General features: G+C 39.5%; 1 protein-coding gene across 3 annotated transcripts in view; it reads left to right on the top strand.

Annotated features, from left to right (window-relative positions):
- Window positions 1–21,729, top strand: part of PIK3C2G (phosphatidylinositol-4-phosphate 3-kinase catalytic subunit type 2 gamma) — a 464,511-nt gene that overhangs the window by 420,026 nt on the left and 22,756 nt on the right. For all 3 annotated transcript variants that reach the window (XM_055394272.2, XM_055394271.2, XM_055394273.2), the window contains one exon: window positions 208–302. In XM_055394272.2, the coding sequence (XP_055250247.2) occupies window positions 208–302 (95 nt within the window). The remainder of the gene's footprint in view (window positions 1–207; window positions 303–21,729) is intronic.

Genomic DNA, 21,729 nt, shown 5'->3' with positions numbered 1-21,729 from the left:
CAGGCTCCTCTGTACATGAGATTTCCCAGGCAAGAATACTGGAGTGAGTTCCTATTTCCTCTTCCAGGGGATCTTCCCCACCCAGGGATCAAACCCGCATCTCCTGTGTAAGCAGGCGGATTCATTCCCACTGAGCCACCTGGGAAGCCCCCATCCCGTGATCAGCCACTTCCAATTTAACTCACTGAAATTCTACTCTTTCATCAGGTGAGAAGTTTGCTGACAAGAAGCCTAAAGTGCAGTTAGTCATATCCTACAAAGACGCGAAGCTGACCATACTTGTGAAGCACATGAAAAACATCGTGAGTTTCTCTTATCTAATAAGAAACATGTAAACCTACATTTAGAAATAACTTTCTTCCTTTAAGCAATTAATGTCAACACTTGTGAGAGGAATGGGGCCAGCCACCAAGTATCAGTGAGGAACAATGAGCCAATTACAGTATTCAGTATGTTCAGTGTACAGTATAATGGTGATCCTTGGTGGAAAGGCTATAACATATTTCACAGGTAAAGTCCTAGAATTAAAGGCAGACTTTATTCAAAGTGAAGTGTCAGAAGAAGTCAAGTCTGGCATAGCTAGAGTATCCAGAACCAAAAGAAGGGAAAAAAAGCTACGTCCCAACAGTTTACATCTGTCTCATCAAGCTAAGCTTCACGGAAGACTGACTCATCTATTTGAATAGTGCCAACACCTTCTCTGTGAAGCCAGAGAAGTAATTTTCTCACAGATTCCCATTCAGTATTTTGAACACTTTTCATATTCTGACGTAATTGCTCAAAGATATTTTTCTTCCCTCAAAAAGTAATATTTTTCCAATTACAGTGACTCCCCACCATCTTTGCATTCCCCAGAACCAAGAATGGTAGTTAGCCTCTAAGGAAAACCAAAAACTGCTCTATTATACCTCATTACCTCCCAAAGATGGGTCAAGTCAGAGAGACCAGGATGGCAATTGGTGCTGCTAAGTCGCTTCAGTCGCATCTGACTGTACAACCCCATGGACGGCAGCCCACCAGGCTCCTCTGTCCATGGGATTCTCCAGGCAAGAATACTGGAATGAGTTGCCATTTCCTTCTCCAAGGATGGCAATTTGGACCATGTCATTAAGAGAGGGAGATTTCTGTGTCACAGTTAGTTTAGTTTCTCAGTCATGCCTGATTCTTTGCAACCGTATGGACTACAGCACGCCAGGCTTCCCTGTCCATCACCAACTCCTGGAGCTTGCTCAAACTCATGTTCATTGAGTCGGTGATGCCATCCAACCATCTCATCCTCTGTCACTCCCTTCTCCTCCTGCCATCAATCTTTCCCAGCACCAGGGTCTTTTCCAGTGAGTCAGTTCTTCGCATCAGGTGGCCAAAGCATAGGAGATTTAAAATCAGTCCTTCCAATGAATATTTAGGACTGACTTCCTTTAGGATTGACTGGTTGGATCTCCTTGCAGTTCAAGGGACTCTCAAGAGTCTTCTCCAAACCACAGTTCAAAAGCATCAGTTCTTTGGTTCTCAGCTTTCTTTATCATCCAACTCTCACATCCATACATGACTACTGGAAAAACCATAGGTTTGTCTAGATGGACCTTTGTTGGCAAAGTAACGTCTCTGCTTTTTAATATGCTGTCTAGGTTTGTGATAGTTTTTCTTCCAAGGAGCAAGCACCTTTTAATTTCAGGGCTGCAGTCACCATCTGCAGTGATTTTGGAGCCCAAGAAAATAGTTTCTCATTGTTTCCATTGTTTCCCCATCTATTTGCCATGGAGTGGTGGGACTGGATGTCATGATCTTAGGTTTTTGAATGTTGAGTTTTAAGTCAACTTTTTCACTCTCCTCTTTCACTTTCATCAAGAGGCTCTTTAGTTCCTCTTCACTTTCTACCATAAGGGTGGTGTCATCTGCATATCTAAGGTTATTGATATTTCTCCCTGCCATCTTGATTCCAGCTTGTGCTTCATCCCAGCCTGGCATTTCTCATGCTGTACTCTGCATAGAAGTTAAATAAGCAGGGTGACAATATACAACTTTGAAGTACTCCTTTCCCAATTTGGAACCAGTCCATTGTTTCATGTCTGGTTCTTACTGTTGCTTCTTGACCTGCCTAAAGGTTTCTCAAGAGACAGGTCAGGCAGTCTGATATTCCCATCTCTAAGAATTTTCCACAGTTTGTTGTGATCCAAATCAAAAGCTTTAGCACAGTCAATGAAGCAGAAATAGATGTTTTTCTGGAACTCTCCTGCTTTTTCTATGATCCAACAGATGTTGACAATTTGATCTCTGGTTCCTCTGACTTTTCTAAATCCAACTTGAATATCTGAGTCACCTTTAATTGATTAAACATCTGAATCTGGATGCAGTAAGTGGCATGGGTAACACTAAGCCTCACTAGCTTCTCTGGTCTTCCACTAGCCTAGCAAAACGGGTCCTCCACATGGCGAAACTCCCCGGAGAATCCACTGACGTGGCAAAAGCCAGAAGCACTACTTCGGCTCTCTCCTTTGTGCACATAAATCTCTAAGGATGCACTTGGAAGGATTTAAAGGAGCAAACTCTTCTCAACATGATGTACATCTGGAACATACTAGCACTTGATAAATATTTGTTCGCTGAAAAATATTTGGCATAATTTTAAGGGAATACATCCTTTATAAGTTTAGTATTAGCCAGACATCCAAAGATGCCTGTCTATAAATCTGTGTTGTTTGCAATCAGCAATTTTTATAAGAACTGGGCAAATATTATTAAATGTGCATTGTAGAACTTTAACTCATTAAAAATAGTTATTTTCAACTGCTTTAGTAAGTTAATCGGCTTAACTGAGAATAGCAGTTGTTTAAGACAGTCTTAGGCTGGGAAATGAAGATTAAGTTAGATATTATTTATAGCGATATGTGTGTTCATGGACTTTAAGAATCTATATAAATACAAATGATAAAGAAATAGTATTTAAGAAATAGTGTTAATCAATTTAACAGAATTTATATATATGTATGACATATAATGGGCAATTGAAAATAGTACTCTTGGAAACTATACATATATTTCAGTAATGTCATTGCTGAAGACATTTTAGAACATGCCTGTCAACATATTTTTTAGATCTGCAGATAAACCACACAATAAACTTGTTGATATTATGCAATAGTTATGCTTAATGTTTGATCAAAAACAGTATTAAACAACCTGATCACTCATTTTATTCATCAGCTAAATCCCCAAATTACTTTTGACAGTTTTCAAAAATGCATTTTACACTCCAATAAAGTTGTACTACCAATAAGTATATTCAAAATGAGCGTGATGGAAGCATAAAGGAGGGGAGTGAGTAAGAGTAAGAGTTTCAGATTTGGATCAAGCAAGCCACTCCAGTACTCTTGCCTGGAAAATCCCATGGATGGAGGAGCCTGGTAGGCTGCAGTCCATGGGGTCGCTAAGCGTCGGACACAACTGAGCGACTTCACTTTCACTTTTCACCTTCACACATTGGAAAAGGAAATGGCAACCCACTCCAGTGTTCTTGCCTGGAGAATCCCAGGGATGGGGGAGCCTGGTGGGCTTCCATCTATGGGGTCACACAGAGTCGGACACGACTGAAGTGACTTAGCAGCAACATGAGTAAATGGAAAGTGAGAAAGTGATTCCTTTAAAAACTTGAAAACTGCTTGGAATTCCCCAGTGGCTCAGACAGTCAACATTCTGCCTGCAACACAAGAGACCGGGGTTCAATCCCTGGGTGGGGAAGATCCCCTGGAAGGAAATGGCCACCCACTCCAGTATTCTTGCCTGGAGAATTCCATGGACAGAGGAGGCTGGCAGGTCCATGGGGTCACAAAGAGTTGGACACAACTGAGTGACTAACATGTTAGGACCACTAGGGTCTGTATGTTGCAAATGCCCTTGAAAGGAAAGTTGTTAATAATGAAGTCATGTATTAATATATTATAAAGTAATTAGCCTCCAATTAAAATAAATAAGTTAAAAAAATAATAATGATGAAGTCATGTTTCCTCCTGGTTGTTCTCTGCCCCCTAATCTTTTAACATTGCCCTGGAACTCATCTCTTTCTCTCTTTTAAAAAATATTTTCTTTGCCTCACCGCACAGATGTGGGATCTTAGTTCCCCAACCCAGGTTCTCACCCTTGCCCCTTGCATTGGAAGTACAGAGTCTTAACCACTGGACCACCAGAGCAGTCCCTCTTCACTTTTTATTGCCAGGCCTGTAGCTTTAAATACCCTTTACATGCCTTTTCATTCTGTATTATAATACAATTTGAAAGTCTCCCTAAAATCCAGTTATATGTACAACTGATTACTCAACAACTATAGTAGAAATTCAGTACGCATCATGACTTAACATACATCCAGTCAAACTTCTGATTATTGTCCCCCTAATCCTGCTTCTTTGGCAGCCTTTCTCACCTCTAAATAACACCTTCATCCTACTAGTTGCTCAAGTTAAAATCTTTAGAGTTCTTTTGACTGCTCTCAAAAACTACATCCCAGTTTATCAGCAAATTCTGTCAGTTTCATCTTGCAAAATAAATCCAGGATTCCATTGTGTTTTACTGCCACCACTACCACCATTGGATCAAGCTACCATCTTTTCTCACTTGAATTACTGCTGTTGCCTCTCAATAGGTTTCCCTGATTTTACCTTTATATCAGGAGCCCCCAACCTCCAGGTTCTAATTCCTGATGATCTGCAGTGGAGCTGATGTAATAATAATAAAGTGCACAATAAAGGTAATGTTCGTGAATCATTCCAAAACCATCCCCCCAGCCCCTAATCCATGGAAAAACTGTCTTCACAAAACCAGACACTGGTGCCAAAAAGGTTAGGGACTGCTGCTTTATATCTCTTTAGTCTTTTTCTAACCTAGCATCCAAAATATTCCTTTGAGAATAAAAGTCAGATCCTATCATTCCTCTTTCATATTCCTCTGGAGAAAGAATCTCATTCTACTTACAATGATAGCCAAGTACCACCCTTGACCTCTCCAGCTTCACCTCATGCCTGTTGTAATCAGTCCCTAAGTCATGACAGACTTTTACAACCCTATGGACTGTAACCTGCCAGGCTCCTCTCTCCATGGGATTTCCCAGGCAGACGCCTTAAGTCACTCCATTCCAGCTGCAATGATTTTCTTCCTATACCTTGAATACTGAAGCATGTTTCTGCCCCAATACATTTGTAACTGCTACTCAGCATACCTGGACTGCTCTTCCCCAGGCCCATGGTTCAAATTCCCCAACGGTTTAATCTCATATATCCTAAACAGCTATGTGTTTACTATCATCTTTCCCCATGAGGTCCTCTCCTACTCCCATATATAAAATTGCAGAACCACCCCTGTTGGTTGACACTTCCAAACTTCCTTCCTCCACTGCCCTGTATCAGTGCTATAACCCCAGGGGCTAAAGCAGGGTCAAGTATATCATAGGTGCTCAATGAATACTTTGTTAAATCAAAGAATGTTGCTGCTGCTGCTAAGTCACTTCAGTCGTGTCCGACTCTGTGTGACCCCATAGACGGAAGCCCACCAAGCTCCCCCGTCCCTGGGATTCTCCAGGCAATTAAGTTACTTCTAATGTGGACAACTAAGAACAATCACCTTCCCAAAATCATCACAACAAAGTTCTCATGCTTTGCATTTTTCACAGTTTCTTTTAAATGACTATTTCTTTGGCTTATCTGAAGACTGAGATAACATTATAATGCAAATGACAGAAAAATCTACCTATAAATTCTCAGCACATTTTCTTTGCTCATTTCAAGTTGTAACTAATTGTTATTTATTTTTTTAGCCTTCAGTATTTTCACATGCTTGAGTAATCAGACTAAAGAAGTTGTGCTTGATTTTGTTTTAATATTAAAATGAATTATTCTGCCTGCAGTTCTGTTATGTTTGATAGTAAGTTTGATGAAAAGAATTGTTTATCTTATATTAAATCTTTGAAGCTTTGCTGTCAGAACTACTTCCCTTCTGTGAATTCACAGGCTGAAACAAAATTGCTAAAATTTTTCCCTTTCAAAGCCACACAATATGATTTATCCTAGTGAACAAAGACTGACAAAATAGTGCAATTATTTAGAACTGACCAAGATTTTTAAAAATAATAGTTCAGTTTGTATAATCGAGAAACAGAAAAATGATTTAGATTTGAAATATGTCTTTAAATCTTTCTAGTGTTTTCCCATGTAGCCCACATTAAAATGCTCTCTTCCACTGACTTCTGCAATCTCTCTTTGCAATGCTGTGTGTCTCCTGGTCTTGTGGATTCCCCTAGTGTTGTGTCACTTCTAGACTGTTTTCTCCTACCTGCTTCTGAGTGATCACATTCCAGAAGCCTCTTAAAATAATCCGTAAGGATTACTGATTAGCATCAGTAATGGCATCAGTAGGGATGCCAAACTCCCTTCTGATATGGAATATGCTCACACTAGGAGAGTCTCCTAAGTCTGTAACAGAATAATAAGTCATTTCATACGAAGAGCAAGTAATGACTGGGAAAGTGGGATATATCTCAACTGAAGTGCTCTTTAGTCCTTTCCTAAGACACAAAATGGCAGAAAATCCGTACTGTATGAAATCAACAGAAGAGAGAGAAGTAGTCAAACACAACAGGAAGAACTAAATACATACATTAAATTTTATTATGTTGTATTTTTAAAAATTCTTACAGTTTTACTATGTATTTGTAGTCTGGGGGGCAGGGTTCTTGTTTTTAAAATCCACACTGCTGGATGCAACTCCCATGATATTGACTCTGTCAGTACAGGTTGGGATTTCTGCATCTGCCTTTTATAGGCGATTCGTGAATTCCTCTACTCCTGCATTTCTAGACTTGTTTTCTTCTCTCCTGCTCTCAATTCTTTTCAATTTTTTAAAATCTAGATCTTTAAAAGAAATTTGTCATTGCTCCATCCTACATTCACTTTATTTAAATGAATGACAATTTCTTGTTAAAGGGAAATTTTCTAATAATAATTATTCAAACAATTATATTTGCCTTATATTCCATGAATAAAAATTGTTCTTCCCCAGTTGGCCTATTATGACATCCATTTCCCATTTCAAAGAATAAATAAGATGTAAAGCAATGGACAGTGAAGAGTACCCAGCCCAGATATACATAACTTACTGTGTTTCATGACTTTTTAACCAAAAAATTGACCCTCAAAGATTACCAATTATTTCTTAAGGAAACAAACTATGTTGTACTTCAGTTGCTAAGTCCGGTCCAACTCTTTGCAACATCATGGATGCAGCAGGCCAGGCTTCCCTGTCCTTCACTATCTCCCTGAGTTTGCTCAAACTCACACCGATTGAGTTGATGATGCTATCCAACTATTTCATCTTCTGTTGCCCACTACTCCTCATGTCCTCCATCTTTCCTGGCATCAGGGTCTTTTCCAATAAGTCAACTCTTCCCAACAGGTGGCCAAAGTACTGGAGTTTCAGCTTCACAATCAGTCCTTCCAATGACTATTCGGGGTTGATTTCCTTTAGGATTGACTGGCTTGATCTCCTTGCAGTCCAAGGGACTCTCAAGAGTCTTCTCCAACACCACAATTCAAAAGCATCAATTCTTCAGTGCTCAGCTTTCTTTATAGTCCAACTCTCACATCCATACATGACTACTGGAGAAACCATAGCTTTAACTAGACAGACCTTTGTTGGCAAAGTGATGTCTCTACTTTTTAATATGCTCTCTAGGTTAGTCATAGCTTTTCTTCCAAAGAGCAAGCATCTTTTAATTTCATGACTGCAGTCAGCATCTGCAGTGATTTTGGAGCCCAAGAAAATGAAGTCTCTCACAGTTTCCATTGTTTCCCCTTCTATTTGCCATGAAGTGATGAGACAAGATGCCATGATCTTTGTTTTCTGAATCTTACATTTTAAGCCAACTTTTTCACTCTCCTCTTTCACTTTCATCAAGAGGCTCTTTAGTTCTTCTTTGCTTTCTGTCAAAAGGGTGGTGTCATCTGCATATCTGAGGTTATTGATATTTCTCCCAGCAATCTTGATTCTAGCTTGTGATTCCTCAAGCCTGGCATTTTGCATGATATACTCTGCATATAAGTTAAACAAGTAGGGTGACAATACACAGCCTTGACATACTCCTTTCCCAATTTGTAATCAGTCTATTGTTCCATGTCTGATTCTAACTGTTGCTTCTTGACCTGCAAACAGATTTCTCAGGAGACAGGTCAGGTGGTCTGGTATACCCATCTCTTTCAGAATTTTCCACAGTTTGTTGTGATCCACAGAGTCAGAGGCTTTGGCATAGTCAATAAAGCCGAAGTAGATGTTTTCCTGGTATTCTCTTGCTTTTTTGATGATCCAGTGGATGTTGGCAATTTGATCTCTGGTTCCTCTGCCTTTTCTAAAACCAGCTTGAACATCCGGAAGTTCATGGTTCACATACTGTTGAAGCCTGGCTTGGAGATTTTTGAACATTACTTTATTAGCGTGTGAGATGAGTGCAATTGTGTGGTAGTTTGAGCATTCTTTTTCATTGCCTTTCTTTGGGATTGAAATGAAAACTGACCTTCTCCAGTCCTGTGGCCACTGCTGAGTTTTCCAAATTTCCTAGCATATTGAGTGCAGCACTTTCACAGCATCATCTTTTAGGATTTGAAATAGCTCAACTGGAATTTCATCACCTCCACTAGCTTTGTTCTTCGTAATGCTTCCTAAGGCCCACTTGACTTCACATACCAGGATGTCTGGCTTTAGGTGAGTTTTCACACCATCGTGATTATCTGGGTCATTACGACATTATTTTGTACAGTTCTTTTGTGTATTCTTCCCACTTCTTCTTAATATCTTCTGCTTCTGTTAGGTCCATAACATTTCTGTCGTTTATTGTGCCATCTTTGCATGAAATGTTCCCTTGGTATCTCTAATTTTCTTTAAGAAATTGCTTTCCTTTATTTCTTTGCATTGTTCATATAAGAAGGCCTTCTTATCTCTCCTTGCTATTCTCTGGAACTCTGCATTCAGTTGGGCATATCTTTCCCTTTCTCCCTTCCTTTTTGCTTCTCTTTTTTCAGCTATTTGTAACGCCTCCTTGGGCAATCATTTTGCTTTTTGAAATCACTTTTTCTTTGGGATGGTTTTGGTCACTGCCTCCTGTATAATGTCATGAACCTCTGTCCATAGTTCTTCAGGCATTCTGTCTACCAAATCTAATTCCTTGAATCTATTCATCATCTCCATGTAGAATCATAAGGAATTTAATTAAGGTCATACCTGAACAGCCTAGTAGCTTTCCCTACTTTCTTCAATTTAAGCCTATAGTTTGCAATACAGAGCTGATGATCTGAGCCACAGTCAGCTCCAGGGCTTGTTTTTGCTGACTGTACAGAGCCTCTCCATCTTTGGCTGCAAAGAATATAATCAATCTGATTTCAGTATTGACCATTTGTAGACTTGTCTATTGTGTTGTTGGAAAAGGTTGTTTGTTGTGACTAGTATATTCTCTTTACAAAACTGTTAGCCCTTGCCCTGTTTCATTTTGTACTCCAAAGTCAAACTTGCTTATAACTCCAGGTATCTCTTGACATTGGCGTTCCAATGCCCTGTGATGAAAAGGACATCTTTTTGGGGTGCTACTTCTAGAAGGCCTTTTAGGTCTTCATAGAACCGTTCAACTTCAGCTTCTTCAGCATCAGTGGTTGGATCATAGACTTGGACTACTGTGATTTTGAATGGTTTGCCTTGGAAATGAACTGAGATCATCCTGTGGTTTTTGAGATTGCACCCAAGCACTGCCTTTTGGGCTCTTTTGTTGACACTGAGGGCTACTCCATTTCTTTAAGGGGTTCTTACCCACAGAGGCAGATATAAGGGTCATCTGAATTAAATTCACCCATTCTCTTCCCTTCAAGTTCACTGATTCCTGGGATGTTAATATTCACTCTTGCCATCTCCCACTTGACCACATCCAATTTATCTTGATTCATGGACCTAACATTCCACATTTCTATGCAATGTGGTTCTTAACATCATTGGACTTTATTTTCACCACCAGATACATCCACAACTGGGCCTTGTTTCTGCTTTGGCTCAGCTTTCATTCCTTGTAGAGCTATTAGTAATTTCCCTCCATTCCTCCCCAGTAGCATATTGGACACCTTCCACCCTGGGGCCTCAATTTTCAGCATCATATCTTTTTGCCTTTTCATACTGTTTAATAGGGTTCTCATGGCAAGAATATTAGAGTGGCTTACCATTTCTTCCTCCAGTGGACCACATTTTGTCAGAATTCTTCACTATGACCTGTCCATCTTGGGTGGCTCTGCATGGAATGGCACATAGCTTCTTTGAGTTACACGAGCCCCTTCACCACGACAAGGCTGTGATCCATGAAAGGGACTGTGGGGGGTAGGAGTAGGGGGAGGGCAGCTAACATTGTACTTAATGGTAAAAGCCTTAGAGCTTTTCCTCAAAAATCAAGAACAAGACAAGGATACCCACTCTCACCACTCTTATTCAGTTAGGTAAGAAAAAGAAATTAAAGGCATCCAAATTGGAAAGAAAGGTGTAAAAATGTCCCTGTTTATAGATGACATCATATTACATATAGAAAACCTTGACCACTTCTCAAACAGTTATTAGAATTAATAAATGAATTCAGTAAAATTGCAGGATACGAACTCACTGCATTTCCCTCACTATCCAAAAATAGGGCATTCCTATGAAATCTTTAGTAAGCCAAAATGGCAAAAATGAAAAAGCAATTACCTTGGGCTGCATCTTGCTAACAAATTCACAGAATAAATCAAGATAAAGCACACATTCTCACAGACAGTTCAGAGCTATGGCAGCTTGATATCGAAGTGCTAAGTGTAGTTCTTGGGGAATGAGCTTGGCAGCACCAGTCTCACTGTTCAGGGTTCATGCTACCTTGAGCAATGAGAGCACTGCTATTAACAGATTGTTGCCCTCAAAAAACGCTGAAGGCTGTTTTCACTTTTCACCTTTCCTTATAAAAGCGAAAATTCTCTGGATTTTGTTCTGTTAGCGAAAACGGGTGATAATATAGGTTTTTCCTAAAAGCAAAATGGCATAAAGCAAACTTCCAAAAAGCAGAAAATACATACATATATATATACATATATATATAAATCACCTGCATTATAGTAATAATGAACAATCAGAAAGAGAAATTAAGATAACAATTCAAGTATAACTGCATTTAAAAGAATTAAATACCTAGGAATAAATTTAACCAAGGAGGTGAAAGACCTGTACACAGAAAAGTCATAAGATATCAAAATAAATTTGAAGAATTAAAAGTAAATGTAAAATATTCCATACTCATGAATTGGAAGAATTAACATTAAATGTTCATACTACCCAAAGTGGTCTACAGATTCAATCAATATTGAATTAGTTTTCTATCAATATCCCAATGGCCTTTCCAAACAAATGGAAGAAACAATTCTAAAATTTGTATGGAACCATAAAAGAGCCCAAACAGCCAAAGCAGTCCTGAGAAAGAACAAATTATGGCAAATGAGCCTAAAATATACAATAGGGGAAAATAGTCTCTTTAATAAATGGTGCTTGGAAAACTGGACAGTTACATGCTTTAAAAAAAAAAAAGGAACTGGATCATCCTACACTTGTTGTTATTAGTCACTAAGTTGTGTCTATCTCTTTTGTGACCCAATGGGCCGTAGCCTGCCAGACTCCTCTGTGCAGGCAAAAATAGTGGAGTGGATTGCCTTCTCCAGGGAATCTTCCCAACCCATGGATCGAACCTGAGTCTTCTCTGTTGGCAAGTGAGTTCTTTGCCTGAGCCACCAGGGGAGCCCATCTTATACCATACACAAATCTTAAGTCAAAATGGATTAAGGACTTGAATGTAAGACTTGAAACCATAAAACACTTAGGGGGGAAAAAAAAACAACACTGGAATAAAGGCTCCCTGACATTGATCTTACTGATGATTTTTGGATTTGACACCAAAAATAAAGGCAACAAAAGGAAAAATAAACACGTGGGACTATATCAATCTACAAAGCTTCCACACAGAAAAGAAAACCATCATCAACAAAATGAGAAGGCAGCTCGCTGAATGGGAGTAAGACATATGATTAACAAATCAGATATCTAGTAAAAGACTAATATCTAAAATATACAGAGACCTCATATTATTCAGCAAGAAAACCAAATAAGCAAATTAAAAACTGGACAGATTATCTGAAAAGACATTTTCCCAAAGAAAACATACAGATGGTCAATAGGTACTTGAAAAGGTATTGCACATGAAGCAACAATTAGAACTGGACATGGAACAACAGACTGGTTCCAAATAGGAAAAGGTGTACGTCAAGGTTGTATATTGTCACCTTGCTTATTTAACTTATATGCAGAGTACATCATGAGGAACGTTGGGCTGGAAGAAGCACAAGCTGGAATCAAGATTGCTGGGAGAAATATCAATAACCTCAGATATGCAGATGACACCACCCTTATGGCAGAAAGTGAAGAGGAACTCAAAAGCCTCTTGATGAAAGTGAAAGAGGAGAGTGAAAAGGTTGGCTTGAAGCTCAACATTCAGAAAACAAAGATCATGGCATCTGGTCCCATCACTTCATGGGAAATAGATGGAAAAACAGTGGAAACAGTGTCAGACTTTATTTTTTGGGGCTCCAAAATCACTGCAGATGCTGATTGCAGCCATGAAATTAAAAGACGCTTGCTCCTTGGAAGGAAAGTTATGACCAACCTTGATAGTATATTAAAAAGCAGAGACATTACTTTGCCAACCAAGGTCCGTCTAGTCAAGGCAATGGTTTTTCCCGTGGTCATGTATGGATGTGAGAGTTGGACTGTGAAGAAAGCTGATCGCCGAAGAATTGATGCTTTTGAACTGTGGTGTTGGAGAAGACTCTTGAGAGTCCCTTATACTGCAAGGAGATCCAACCAGTCCATTCTAAAGGAGATCAATCCTGGATGTTCATTGGAGGGACTGATGCTAAAGCTGAAACTGCAATACTTTGGCCACCTCATGCGACGAGTTGACTCACTGGAAAAGACTCTGATGCTGGGAGGGATTGGGGGCGGGAGGAGAAGGGGACGACGGAGAATGAGATAGCTGGATGGCATCACCAACTCTGTGGACATGAGTTTGAGTGAACTCCAGGAGTTGGTGATGGACAGGGAGGCCTGGCGTGCTGTAATTCATGGGGTCACGGAGAGTCGGACACGACTGAGTGACTGAACTGAACTGAACTGAACTGAATCATCAGGAAAATACTAATCAAAACCATGGTGAGATATCACTTCACAAATAGAATGGCTATCATTTAAAAAAAAAAAAAAAGACAAGAAATAACAGGTGTTGGCAAAGATGTGGAGAAAAGGGGACCCTCATGCACTGTTGGTGGAAATGTAAATTGTTATTGTCATTATGAAAAAATATGAAGTTTCCTGAAGAAATTGAAAATAAAACTACCATGTGATCTAGGAATTTTTCTTCTGAATATTTATTCAAAGAAAATGAAAATGCTAATTCAAAATTATATGTGTACCTCCATGTTTATTGCAGCATTATTGGCTGTAGACAAGATGTGGAAGCAACCTAAGTGTCTATCAATGGATGAATGAATAAAGTGTATAGTCATACAATGGAATATTACTCATCCATAAAAAGAAGAAAATCTTGTCTTTGGTGACATCATGTATGGACTTTAAGGGCACTGTGCTTAGCAAAACAAGTCAGGCAGAGAAAGAAAATACCACCAGGTTTCATTTGTATGTGGAATCTAGACAAAAATGAAACCAAGCTTATAGATACAGAGAATAGACTGATGACTGCCAGAGGTCAGGGAAGGGGTGAAATGGATAAAGGGAATCAAAAAGTATAATCTATCAGTTATAAAATACATAAATCATTGAGGATACAGTGTACAGCATGCTAACTATAGTTAACAATACTGTATTGTATATTTGAAAGTTGGGGAGAGTAGATTTTAAAAGTTTTTGCCATCATAAGAAAAAATTTAACTCTGTGTGGTCATGGGTGTAAAATAGGCATCATAATCAAATCATTATGTTGTACCCCTAAAATTAATATGTTATATTGATATTGTTCTATTAATGGTCTATCAATTATAAGCTTCATTTTTTAAGCACCAATATATTAAAAAGCAGAGACATTACTTTGCCAACAAGATCCATCTAGTCAAGGCTATGGTTTTTCCCGTGGTCATGTATGGATGTGAGAGTTGGACTGTGAAGAAAGCTGATCGCCGAAGAATTGATGCTTTTGAACTGTGGTGTTGGAGAAGACTCTTGAGAGTCCCTTGGACTGCAAGGAGATCCAACCAGTCCATTCTAAAGGAGATCAATCCTGGGTGTCCATTGGAAGGACTGATGGTAAAGCTGAAACTGCAATACTTTGGCCACCTCATGCGACGAGTTGACTCACTGGAAAAGACTCTGATGCTGGGAGGGATTGGGGGCGGGAGGAGAAGGGGACGACAGAGAATGAGATGGATGGATGGCATCACCTACTCGATGGACATGAGTTTGAGTGAACTCCGGGAGTTGGTGAGGGACAGGGAGGCCTGGTGTGCTGTGATTCATGGGGTCACGAAGAGTCGGACACGACTGAGCGACTGAACTGAACTGAACTGAACTGATAAATATAAGGACTTAAATATAAAATATCTAAAATTAAAAATCTTGCACTCAAGTGAAGAATGGAGATGATGGGAGAGTCAGTAAACCAGAAGACAGATCAAGGGAAATTATCCAATTTAAAGAACGTGGAGAAAAAATATTAGAAAAAGAAGAATAGAACTTTAGAGGTCTGTGGGAAAATACTCAAAGATCTAACATTAGGTCACATTTGTTTCTGGGCTCCAGAGACAGAAGTAAGAGTTTGAGGCAGAAAAATATTTGAAGAAATAATTGCCAAAGTCTTACAAAGTTTAGTGAAAGGCATACATTCATAAATTTAAGTACCTTATTGAGTACCAAAAGGAAAAGCTCAAACAAAAGCATGCATTTATATATTGTTCTCAAACTGCTAAAAACCAAAGACAGTGGGAAAAAAATGTGAAAGAGCTAGAGAAAAACAACACTTGGCATGTAGGAGAACAATGAAACAATGTAGGCAAGAAATAACCAAAGCTAGAAGGCAGGTGAACATGTTAAAGAATTGGAAAATAAAAAGGAATGTCAATTTAGAATTCTGCAGACGGCATATACCCTTCAGCAACAAAAGAAAAATACCTATTCCAATGAAGGAAAGCAAAAAGAATTTCATACCCTGGATTTGCAGAATGAGTTTTCCAGGCCCAAAAGAAGATTTTGACATTCAGTCTATTGTTTTTAACTTTATTAGATATAGTTCATCATTCCAGCCCCTCATAACTCAGTCCCGATGATCTGATCTAGCATATTGGCCATAACTGTTTAGTTGGACATGATCAAGGCAAATATTTGAGGTATATGGGTAAAAAAACTGTTACATTTTACCTCTAAATTACTAGTTTCGGCTTTTTATAATTCATCTTTTTTCCCCATCTTATCAAATATAACATCATAAGGCTAACCTTCCAGTATTTATCTGTTCATCACAATTCCTCAGCAATCACTAACAAAACATAGTCTGTCTCTTACTTGTATTTAGATTTCTCAGCCCTGTGGATAGAAGCTAAGGCTTTGGAAATTGGAAACCATCTACAGTGGTTCAATGCAACTGTAAAATAAATTTTTTAATTACCAGTTAACTCAAACAGTTCTTCAGTATTTTCTATTGAGTAGATTATAAAAATCAAATGAGGTTTAATGCCTTACATGTTACATGTTATTAATATTGAGAAATGGAAAAACTTTTCAAGTTTCACAAGATACTTCAGTGAAAGTCTGATGCCCTAGTTAGAATTCTGAACTTTTAGAAGCAATTCAATCCATATGTACTGAGTCAGAAAAGAATTTCTATCTACTAGACTGTGACTTCTGTCTGGTTGCTAACTATATTAAGTAGAGGATTAAAAATTTTAATATATATGATATAAGATGATCATGCCAATGAGTTTGTTATTGCTTTGAAGGCAGAAACTATTTTGATCACTTTTCTGTGTCCTCTCTCAGAACATCCAAAGTGCTAGACATATGGTAGTTTGATTTTTTTTTAATTATTGGAAATCACCTATTAATGATAAGTTCTATTAAAGGCTTAAATTGATATGAACTGAAGCAGAAGACCATCCTAATTGAATTCACAAAGACCTGAAATCATCCCATTCTACACAAATTAACACAAAGCCTGGAAAAATCATTCCACCATTTCTTTGATGCATACAGCAAACCATACATCACAAGCATTTTTATTGTACTCCTGTACTTTCATTGTACGTTGTCATTTTATAAAAATGCCCTCTGCATGATGGCCAGCCTGAATTTCAAAAATTGCCATTTGGCAGGCACATAAATGAGGGAAATGCTTTTTTAGTACATTGTTTTGTTTCTGGCATAGACCTCAGGTTTTGATAGTCCTATCTTGTTTTAATCACCGTCAGTTAATTTCTACCAATGCCTATATTACCCTATGATTGGAAACATTTAAGTTAAAAAAAAAACTTGATGGAAAATTCTCATAAATTATTCATCAAAAAGATAATAACCTATTAAATACAATTAAACTTTGAATTAATCTACAGACATTTCCAAAGTGTCTGATATTTTTAAAGCATGTACTTTCATCACATAACTAAGAAAATTTTATGTCGAAGTGCTCTTAATTTGAATCTGTCCTCTGCATTCTTTGTAGAGAGACCTTACAGGGTAGTGGATAAAAGCATAGGCTTTACATTGAAACCTCTTGAATAAAATAAAGATAATACCAGCTCAAGGGTTATTTTAACAGGCTTCTTTAAATAAACTAAACACTCACTATGTGGTAGCTCTTATTATTATTACTGTGAATGAAAAAGTCTTTTTTCATATACTCATATGAAGAGTTGCTGGCATACCCTACAATGTGAAGATGGTTTTATTTACTTTACAGTTTATATTTTGTTTTCTTTTTACACCAACACACTACTGCTTACTATTTTTTCAATTTTGATGAATTATATTTTTAAGATACTTTCATTCAGTGATCACAAAAAATACAAAAGTAACACTGAAAACCATTTGAAAAGCTATGTGCAACCTGAGGCAAGAAATGAAGACAGAAATTTGGCATATTTAACTATTAAACCTGTATGCAGGTCAGGAAGCAACAGTCAGAACTGTACATGGAACAACCAACTGGTTCCAAATAGGAAAAGGAGTGCGTCAAGCCTGCATATTGTCACCCTGCTTATTTAACTTATATGCAGAGTACATCATGAGGAACGCTGGGCTGGAAGAAGCACAAGCTGGAATCAAGATTGCTGGGAGAAATATCAATAATCTCAGATATGCAGATGACACTACCTTATGGCAGAAAGTGAAGAGGAACTCAAAAGCCTCTTGATGAAAGTGAAAGAGGAGAGTGAAAAGGTTGGCTTGAAGCTCAACATTCAGAAAACAAAGATCATGGCATCTGGTCCCATCACTTCATGGGAAATAGATGGAAAAACAGTGGAAACAGTGTCAGACTTTATTTTTTGGGGCTCCAAAATCACTGCAGATGCTGATTGCAGCCATGAAATTAAAAGACGCTTGCTCCTTGGAAGGAAAGTTATGACCAACCTTGATAGTATATTAAAAAGCAGAGACATTACTTTGCCAACAAAGGTCCGTCTAGTCAAGGCTATGGTCTTTCCCGTGGTCATGTATGGATGTGAGAGTTGGACTGTGAAGAAAGCTGATCGCCGAAGAATTGATGCTTTTGAACTGTGGTGTTGGAGAAGACTCTTGAGAGTCCCTTGTACCACAAAGAGATCCAACCAGTCCATTCTAAGGGAGATCGATCCTGGGTGTCCATTGGAAGGACTGATGGTAAAGCTGAAACTGCAATACTTTGGCCACCTCATGCGACGAGTTGACTCACTGGAAAAGACTCTGATGCTGGGAAAGGTTGGGGGCGGGAGGAGAAGGGGACGACCGAGAATGAGATGGCTGGATGGTATCACCGACTCTGTGGACATAAGTTTGAGTGAACTCCGGGAGTTGGTGATGGATAGGGAGGCCTGGCGTGCTGTAATTCATGGGGTCGCGAAGAGTCGGACACGACTGAGCGACTGAACTCAACTGAACTATTAACAGGGCTACCCAGGTGGCACCAGGCTTCCCTGGTGGCTAGATGGTAAAGAATCCACCTGCAATGTGGGAGACCTGGGTTCAATCCCTGGGTTGGGAAGTTCCCCTAGAGGTGGGCATGGCGACCTACTCCAGTATTCTTGCCTGGAGAATCCCCGTGGAGAGAGGAGCCTGACGGGCTACAGTCCATGGGGTCACAAAGAGTCAGACACGACCGAAGCAACTTTGCACACTCACACAACTATTAACATTATTTAGAAGTCAACATTGTCAATAAGGACTTCTCTGATGGCTCAGATGGTAAAGAATCTGCCCACAATGTGGGAGACCTGGGTTCAGTCCCTGAGTTCGGAAGATTACCTGGAGGAGGGTATGGCAACCCACTCCAGTATTCTTGCCTGGAGAATCCCCGTGGAGAGAGGAGCCTGACGGGGTTCTGTCCATGGGATTACAAAGAGTCGGACATGATGAGCAACTAAGCACACATTGTGAATAAAGATTTACTAATATATATGTTCATATATATATAAATTTTTCTAATTTAAAATAATAACCAAGATAAGAATCCCCTATATTTCACTCTTCAGTTGAGAAGTCTCTTCCACCAGGGAATGCTAAGAATATTGTGAGACTTCTGTTTCTAATCTTTTCAACTAGAGGAGCCTCTTTTTAAACAAGCAAAAAAGTTTCTGATTTCTCAGATGCCACTGAAGTCCTTTTGATATCTGATATATCTAAGAAATACAAAAATGTTTAAAACTACTATAAATGCAGCAGTGCTTTTAAATAATAAAATTGTGTTAACAAAAGCACCTAAATATATTTGAAAAAATAGTAAACACATGTGAGACATATATATTTCCTCGGCAGGGAGTGCTTGCTGCTAATGTGGGGCCATTTTCCTGCCCCCACACAAAGTCCCCCATAAGGCACTCCTCCAATTAAACTGAATGTACCTCTTTCCGTTTCTTCCATGTACTCCACACAGCAGGACGTGGAGAGGAAAACTTATTGGTGGTTGCGAGAGGGCATAGGAATGTAGCGCGAAAATATGACTTTAGTTCACACTCCGTCATCTATTAGGCCCCCAAGAAATTGTCGGATAATCATTAGTTCCTAGAAGCAGGCTTAAATAACCTGCTGTGCTTATTGTCAAGGAGATTTTTAATGAGTTAGTAAAGTCCGGAAGGTTGAGAGGATTATCACAGAAGAGTAAACAAGGTCTCAGGAAAAGGACAGCAATTAGCGATCAAGCCTCTGAGTAAGAATGGTGACCAAGGATTCATTCTGAGGCAGAGTGCAAGTAGTTATGTTACAAATACAGTCTAGCTTCAGCTGGAGCAAAAAAGGAGTAAGAAAGGGTCTTAAGGATCTAATTGTCTAACAGGATCTGAGAGATGAGATGAGATAACGTCAAAGTTTTTGAAGTGAAGCATTAAGAGACTCCTCAGATGGTAAAGAATCTGCCTGCAATGCCAGAGACCTGGGTTCCATCCCTGGGTCAGGATGTAGCCGACTGAGCGGCTACATTAAGATACTGAACATAACAAACAGACCTTAACACATACATTCCTGATGCAGTGGTGTGCATGAAAAGATCAGCTCTAGCAGAGAGATGCCGTCAGACAGCTTTGCGTTCAGGGTAAACACCTAGGACAGACCTTGGAAGCAGACCCAAGATACATCTATTTTACCCTGCAGTCGGCTTTTTTTCTGTTTTTAATTGGGATAGTTTCTTGACAGTGTTGTGTTAATTTCTGCTGAACAACCAAGTGAATCAGCTATGCTGTTCAGTCGCTCAGTCATGTCCAACTCTTTGCAACCCCATGGACGGCAGCATGCCAGGCTTCCTGGAGCTTGGTCAGACTCCTGTCCATTGAATCAGTGATGCCATCCAACCATCTCATGTTCTGTCATCCCCTTCTTCTCCCGCCTTCAGTCTCTTTCAGCAACAGGGTCTTTTCTAATGAGTCTGTTCTTCACATCAGGTGGCCCAATTATTGGAGCTTCAGCCTCAGCATCAGTCCCTCCAGTGAATATTCAGGATTGATTTCCTTTAGGATTGACTAGTTTGATCTCCTTGCAGTTCAAGGGACTTTCAAGAAAGAGCTATAAATATACATATATCCCCTCTCTATTGGACCTCCCTCCCAATCCCACCCCTCTAGGTCATCATAGAGCATGGAGCAGAGCTCCCTATGCTATATAGCTGCTTCCCAAGAGCTATCTGTTTCACACTTGGCAGCACACATATGTCAATCCCAGTCTCCCAGTTCATCCCACCACTTCATCGTCTGTGTCCACATATCCATTCCCTATGTCTTTGTCTTTATCTCTGCCTTCCAAATAGGTTCATCAATACCATTTTTCTAGATTCCACACACATGCACACATGTTAATATACAATATTTGTTTTCCTTTTTCTGACTTACTTCACTGTTTATGACAGACTCTTAAACAGTGGGCTTTTTATTGCTTGGTTACAATAAGAAATGTTGCAATAGGTAAAAGAAACTACTTAAATCTTAAGAAGTTAGGAAGACTTCTGGTTTTTATGTTGTTGACCCAGGTTTGATCCCTGGGTTGGGAAGATCCCCTGGAGAAGGAAATGGCAACCCACTCCAGTACTCTTGCCTGGAAAATTCCACAGACAGAGGAGCCTGGTAGGCTACAGTCCATCATTTTTCACTTTCAGTTGCTAGTTCATTTCAGTTCAGTTCCGTCGCTCAGTCGTGTCCGACTCTTCGTGACCCCATGAATCACAGCACGCCAGGCCTCCCTGTCCATCACCAACTCCCGGAGTTCACTCAAACTCATGTCCATCGAGTAGGTGATGCCATCCATCCATCTCATTCTCTGTCGTCCCCTTCTCCTCCCGCCTCCAATCCCTCCCAGCATCAGTCTTTTCCAGTGAGTCAACTCGTTGCATGAGGTGGCCAAAGTACTGGAGTTTCAGTTTTAGCATCAGTCCTTCCAATGAACACCCAGGATTGATCTCCTCTAGAATGGACTGGTTGGATCTCCTTGCAGTCCAAGGGACTCTCAAGAGTCTTCTCCAGCACCACAGTCCAAAAGCATCAAATCTTCAGCGATCAGCTTTCTTCACAGTCCAACTCTCACATCCATACATGACCACGGGATAAACCATAGCCTTGACTAGACAGACCTTTGTTGGCAAAGTAATGTCTCTGCTTTTTAATATGCTATCTAGGTTGGTCATAACTTTCCTTCCAAGGAGTAAGCATCTTTTAATTTCAAGGCTGCAATCAGCATCCTCAGTGATTTTGGAGCCCAAAAAAATAAAGTCTGACACTGCTTCCATTGTTTCCCCATCTATTTGCCATGAAGTGATGGGACCAGATGCCATGATCTTCGTTTTCTGAATGTTGAGCTTCAAGCCAACCTTTTCACTCTCCTCTTTCACTTTCATCAAGAGGCTTTTGAGTTCCTCTTCACTTTCTGCCATAAGGGTGGTGTCATCTGCATATCTGAGGTTAAGTCATGTCCAACTCG

Source organism: Moschus berezovskii, chromosome 6 (assembly GCF_049115385.1).
Source record: "Moschus berezovskii isolate FMDL1 chromosome 6, NW_MosBer_1.0, whole genome shotgun sequence".
NCBI classification, from domain to species: domain Eukaryota; kingdom Metazoa; phylum Chordata; class Mammalia; order Artiodactyla; family Moschidae; genus Moschus; species Moschus berezovskii.
The sequence above is the reverse complement of the archived record's forward strand: the minus strand, read 5'-3'. Positions and strand labels throughout refer to the sequence as shown.